Here is a 5,981-nt window from a genome sequence, read left to right as displayed (position 1 = left end):
TAACTAAAATACTAACGTCTACATACTGGTCCTTTTTACAAGATCGTGTTATTATAATTCATTCATGTTACTCAAGACATTTGAGTTTGTCAGCTCAACCAGCCAACACTGCCCAAGTGCTATCCTACAAGCAGGCCTAAAAACATCATTCTGGTAGTATTTCTCTACAAATAAATTTGGTGTTGCAGATTAGTTTTATACAAACATAATCTATAAAATAATGAATTTAAAGAAGAGCATGTATTACCTTGACATGAAACCATACAAATCACCCTTTTGTGACACTACATATAAGAAGAACCACTCAGGCAACTTGTTACTTGAAACTGATACCCAGTAACAATAAGATCAATCACAACACCTCTAAAGGACCGCACACATTACAGCCATCTTTCTGTCTGTAGTAATTTGAAAAGGAACGGCACAAACATCTGCCATCTGAGAGAGTGTACATTCACAACCTATCCACTTTAATGAGTCTTAATGGGTCGAAAAGATCCATACTGCATTGTCCCCTGTATAAACTGTTTTCCCCCAACCATATATCTTATAATCCTTTTAGTGGCCAGCAGCCAGAGATTCAGTGGACACTACTGAATAATGTATGTGGTCCCCACTGAGTTGAAATGGGGTCTGAGTCTTGCAGCTCACAAAATAAAGGTGAGACTTCAATTGACATTAAGTAAATGGCCATTTATAGGCTGCTGCTCACCCACAACTCTTACTTATGTCACAGTCTGTCATTTTTTGCAAGTGCACATCAGCTCTCAAGTCTTTGAGCTGCAAGTCCAAGTCCAGTCGTTGGTCACAATTCAAAGTCAAGTTTCAAGTCTCTTATAGACGCAATGAGCATTCTATCATTTGCTGCCTACCATCCAGTTTGCTTATAACACTGTATCACACAGCTGTACAAAAGGAATTCAAAGCATGTACTATATTATCATCACTTCTTTATCTATTAGCACACAGTATTAGCTTTGACTAGTTGTTTGCACATTCATGTTACAATGCAAAATACCAGTTACAGTGTAGACCAAGAATACAAAAATCCATTATGTAGATAGATATGCAATTGCAATATGATCTATGATCATTACATTGCAATTTTCATTTTCACAAAAAAAATTACATTTGTACCAAACAATGTCATCTCTGCAGCACTACAGTACTTCATTATAATGCTATTTGTCAGATATTTTATTTTTATCAAAAAAATTAAAATGTGCAGCTCTGGTCAACAATAAACTTGTAGCCTGTAGACAGCATTTATAATAACATGTTCTCTCTGCTTAACGTAGATGGTGGCAGCAGAACATGGATGGTTACCTTACCAGCGAAAGCCAATTTAATCAAGTTAACCTCTCTTAGCTACAGAGCTAGTAATAAGCTAATGGTAGACTACTAATGCTGCAATGTTTGTTAACCGTCCAGGTGACTCACTTATCCAGGGTGCTTTTTCAGGTGCCTGACAAAGTTTGATGTGGTCAATGTGCCATCCTTTATACATTTATTTATGCCTTGTGTAAGGTTATGACAAATGACACAGTAGATAGGTTTGCTTGCCAAGGTGTTGTTGCTGCAGCTGGTGTGCGCAACAGACGTGTAAGTTAATCCACAAAAAATACGGGAGGGAATGACATTGAGATAGCCAGACATTCCCTTAATGCACCAAATAAACATTTTTTATATTTTTATAATATATAAAAAGTCTCAATTCAAATATCAAATTACTGTGTGACTCGAGTCCCCATCTCTGCCATCTGTATTTGGAGGATTTATGCGCATATACTGTAGACTTAAGTCTCCCTTCATTCAACAGCGCAGTGGAAGCAGAATTCATATCAAACTGTGACAGGGAATCTGACAGTAACTCAGTTTATATTTAGTTAACATACTTCAGACTCAAATTAGGCAGTGCAACTTTAATATTGTTTCAGTGTTCAGTATTTCTTCTGCCTTTGCAAGAGACAATTTCCTCATGCCACTTGTCACTTTCATGCCATTTTCACAGTGAAAGGTGAGGCATCTGTCTGCATCATCAGCTGCTACAGTAGATTTGCTCTTGTTCCTGACACCATGTGAGTGTGAAAATCATAAATGATATGCCATGAAAAAACAACTATCAAATGGCAAGGCGGCTACATTGCAAATTTGAGACTTGGTAGAAATGCGGGTTTAACTCAGGGAAAAGGCTGCTCACTTTTGTGCTGTACTAACAGACACAAACACTATCCTCTGAGGGAACAGTCCATTATCGCTGGTGACAAACATGAAAAGCAAACGGTGAGGAGCTAGTCGGGGAAAATGCCACTCTGCAGGAAAAAAACATTTAAGATTCTGACTGCCAGTGAGAATTTCTTTGGCTGCCCAAACATTCCCCCACATAGTCTCTCTTTTCATTAGCGCAACTCAGAGAAATGTCAAGTAAGATAACCCATTATCTTCCCCATTGACAATAACACATACACACACACACACACACACAAACACAGCATGTCAGGCTCCCTGGCTACAGAAGATGCCTGTGTATTACTTTGCAAGTGCTATTCTGTTGCTTCATTTGCCACTACTCTTGCTGCTGTTCATCAGCTCAGGCTTCGTAGTTAGGAGTGACTCCCTGTCTTTCTACTACTGGGGCAATTTCAAATCACATATATTGACAAATTTTTCATTATTTTCATCTCGTAAAACAGAAAACTGTTGACATTGCCTATGATTAAATCAGTCCTATCTAGAGTATTGTACTGTAGGAATACGATGGTTCTACAGTATGTATATAGTGGCCCCCATGGAAGGCGGCCTGTGGAGTCTGTAGTTAAAAACAACTCAATCTAAGGTAACAAAAACATGATTCTTATATTGGTACACAAATGAAAACACACTTATGAATATTATATTCCCTTTCTGACAATAAATCCTTCTAAATGTTACACACTGGACCTTTAAACTTGACGTAGGCCTTTTTTCAGGTGGCTAAAAAGTGTTGTTCTGCATCCCCTGTTCACAGCAGTGCATTGCTCTGCTCCTCTGCGGTACTCCTGCCTGCTTCTCCAAACTGGGCCACGCTGATCACGGTACCTCATAAGTACCTCATACAAAACCACTTCAAAAAACCCAAACTATCCCTTTAAAAGGACATGACATAATATGGCTTTTACCAACCTATCGACCGGTTTCTCGCACAGATTGTGGTGGCTGTATTGAATACAGACATAGAACAATACTAAGTCATTTAAACTGCTAAACAAGTGCCAAATTCTATTTATATCAAAAACATAAAATTGAACTTGAACCCCAGAGGGGTGTTACTAAGTACACAGATATGGCACCATCTGGCTGGTGGTTTAGAGTCAGTCATTAAATTTGTCCCTTTTGAATATGATTACAGCTCACACTTCAAAGAAATGGTTTGTGGGAAGATCCTGATATTCAGGGTAAATATTGGGGAACCAGTAAATGGAGAAAAGGAAATGTTGTGGATGGCTGAGGTGGTGAAGGGCCACTAGGCTGTGAGAACCAGAATCTGCTGGCTCTAGATAATAAGGAGGGAGAGAGGAACAGCTGGGCTGTAAGCATTCATGTCATGTTGGAGGCTGAACATCTGATCCTATAGAGAAGCAGCGTATGACTCACACTGCTGAATGCTCAGTGGGAAGCGCGGAGCCGACACAATTAGAACACAGAACACACATGCATGCACACACACATGCAGAGCTTCTCTCCTCTCTTCAGACTTGGGGGTGCCAGCACAACAGAACTGACCAAACCATCTGTGGCCTGCAGCCAAATCATGGTTGATTGCGGTTGGGTTCTGTCAGGCCACAGGTTGTGCAGCTTCAACTACTCAGATCCACCATGTTGCAAAGAAAACAAGGCCTCAGTCAATAGATTAAAGCCCAGCAGTATTCATCATAAATCCTCTCGTGGCGATGTTAACACAAAAGCTACAGATTCATATCCCGCTGGAGGTAAACGGCTGTTGTGCACGTAGGCGAATATTCATGTGAAGCAAGTGTTGGAGGTGTGTGCTGCGTGGGAATGTCGACATCAGGCCGTGTGCGTGGGAGGGGTGGTTCAGTCACCTTTACGCTGAGGTAATGCTGTTACAGCTTTGCCTGACACATTTGTTTTGTGAAATTTCTGAATTACCTTTGACAATCGGCAAAGAAAATTATGAAACTTATTAGTTAAACACATTAGTTAGATTTTATAGATTAATGACATAATAATGAACAAAATAGAGATAGAAGAAATTTTGAAAGTATTAGTTAAGAAAAAAGTTCCTTATAATTCTGCATTAATATATGTTTCTATACCTTCTACACACTCAAACAGTGACGTATGAGTATAAATAAGAAACAGAAACTGCTTATGTTTCTTTATTATTTTTTTATGTTTCAAGCCATTGGAGATAATGGAATGCCTAAAACTAATAATAATTTGGGAAAAACATAAGAGTTGCGAGAGTTGAGGAAAGAAGTCCGTCTCTAAAGCCTCCATCCTGTGTAAATGTTCTCCAACTGCTTTCATCGTTCTGAGACCAAAACACAGCAAATGTTGAGAATGACTAATTTTCACTCCTGCACAGGCAAAAATAGTTGAAGTTGACTCCTCATGACAAACTTTATGTCCATAGTCCACAAGATGATTAGTTAGCTATCTTGCTCACTGAGCTGATACGACTGAATGAAACACAACACGCACAAGACAACAACCCCCCCATGACAAAGTTCGGGGGGACCCATGGTCCAGTCAAGCACACTGAGGGGAAATGACACACAAAGTTTAAATTATTATTAGGTTATTAAAACCATGATGCAATGGTGACGGAGCAAAACCCAGAACAAGAAGCAGCGTCCAGAAATAGTCCCTGGCCACATTTTATACCAAAATCTAAAAATAACAACAGTTAAATTATGAAAAACAGTGAGATCTCCGCTTTCAAAAACTCGGCAGGCACATTAAAGACATTGACACACTGTAGGTGAAAATCTAGTTAGCTAGTTAACATTAGCTGTGTAAAACATTAATCTTTGATGTTATGATAATGACATTAACTTATCATGTAGCTATAGTGAGTCATTTTTATGAGAGTAATTGTACTTTTACTTGAGTATAGATTTTCAGTACTCTACCATTTATTGTCAAATACTAACTAAAGATTGTATCCTTTACTTTGATTGTTTGGCACACAGAAATCGCTGGTTTAAATCTTCTGAATTTTGCTCTTCGTCTTAATTTTCTACTTGAACAAAGTAAACCATTTGAAATTCTGGATAGGACACTTCTCCATTACAGGAATTTAAGAACAGAAAAGAAATAAAATAGCAATACAGCAAACCTTGTGGCTTACCTCTCGGTGAATGATGCTTCCACATGATGTTGGCCTCAGGTCGACCGACCGCCAGGCACATCAGATTGACATTGCTGCCCTCGTTCACTGTGATGTCCTTCGATATGTTAGTGATCCTGGCGGGTACTGAGGGAAGAAAGAAAATCATGATTGATGTGTTTAGCTTAATAATGACACGTGAGCAAAGGGATCGCTATTCCACGTGATCAGAACAGCGATGAGGTTAAAAATAACCACCGGGTTAGGGACTCAATTAGCATGAAATTAGCTGACAAATTTGACAATTCTCTGGCTCACTGTGGTGTTATACATGATTGATTTTCTTCATCGTGTATCTCTGCCACAGTGCTCATTAGACAAGCATCAGACTGATTTGGAGTAAGACGTAATTTCATCTCTCTGACTGGACCAGCTTGATCTGCTGTTTGTGTGTGTGTGTGTGTGTGTGTGTGTCTGTCTGGGTTCTTGATTAAGTGTACCCTGTGAGATTGTAGCCTCAAATCAAGGGTCAGAAGTTATCCTTCTTCACTGTAATTAAACTCAGTCATGGCGACTTGAACTTCAAGATCATTAGTGCAACGGACGAGGCAGACTTTCATTGAGGAAAAGTCACATATCGTTTTCAGCG

At 39.2% G+C, this 5,981-nt stretch overlaps 1 protein-coding gene across 1 annotated transcript in view; it reads right to left on the bottom strand.

Annotated features, from left to right (window-relative positions):
• Positions 1 to 5,353: 5,353 nt before the first annotated feature.
• opcml (opioid binding protein/cell adhesion molecule-like) overlaps positions 5,354 to 5,981 on the bottom strand; it is a gene marked incomplete at its 3' end in the record, with an annotated part of 118,183 nt that continues 117,555 nt past the window's right edge. Inside the window, 1 exon segment of the mRNA XM_035666989.1 lies at positions 5,354 to 5,479. Within this exon segment, the coding sequence (XP_035522882.1) occupies positions 5,354 to 5,479 (126 nt within the window).

Source organism: Morone saxatilis, unplaced genomic scaffold (assembly GCF_004916995.1).
Source record: "Morone saxatilis isolate NCDOM2014 unplaced genomic scaffold, NCSU_SB_2.0 Contig20, whole genome shotgun sequence".
Classification (NCBI taxonomy): domain Eukaryota; kingdom Metazoa; phylum Chordata; class Actinopteri; family Moronidae; genus Morone; species Morone saxatilis.
The sequence above is the reverse complement of the archived record's forward strand: the minus strand, read 5'-3'. Positions and strand labels throughout refer to the sequence as shown.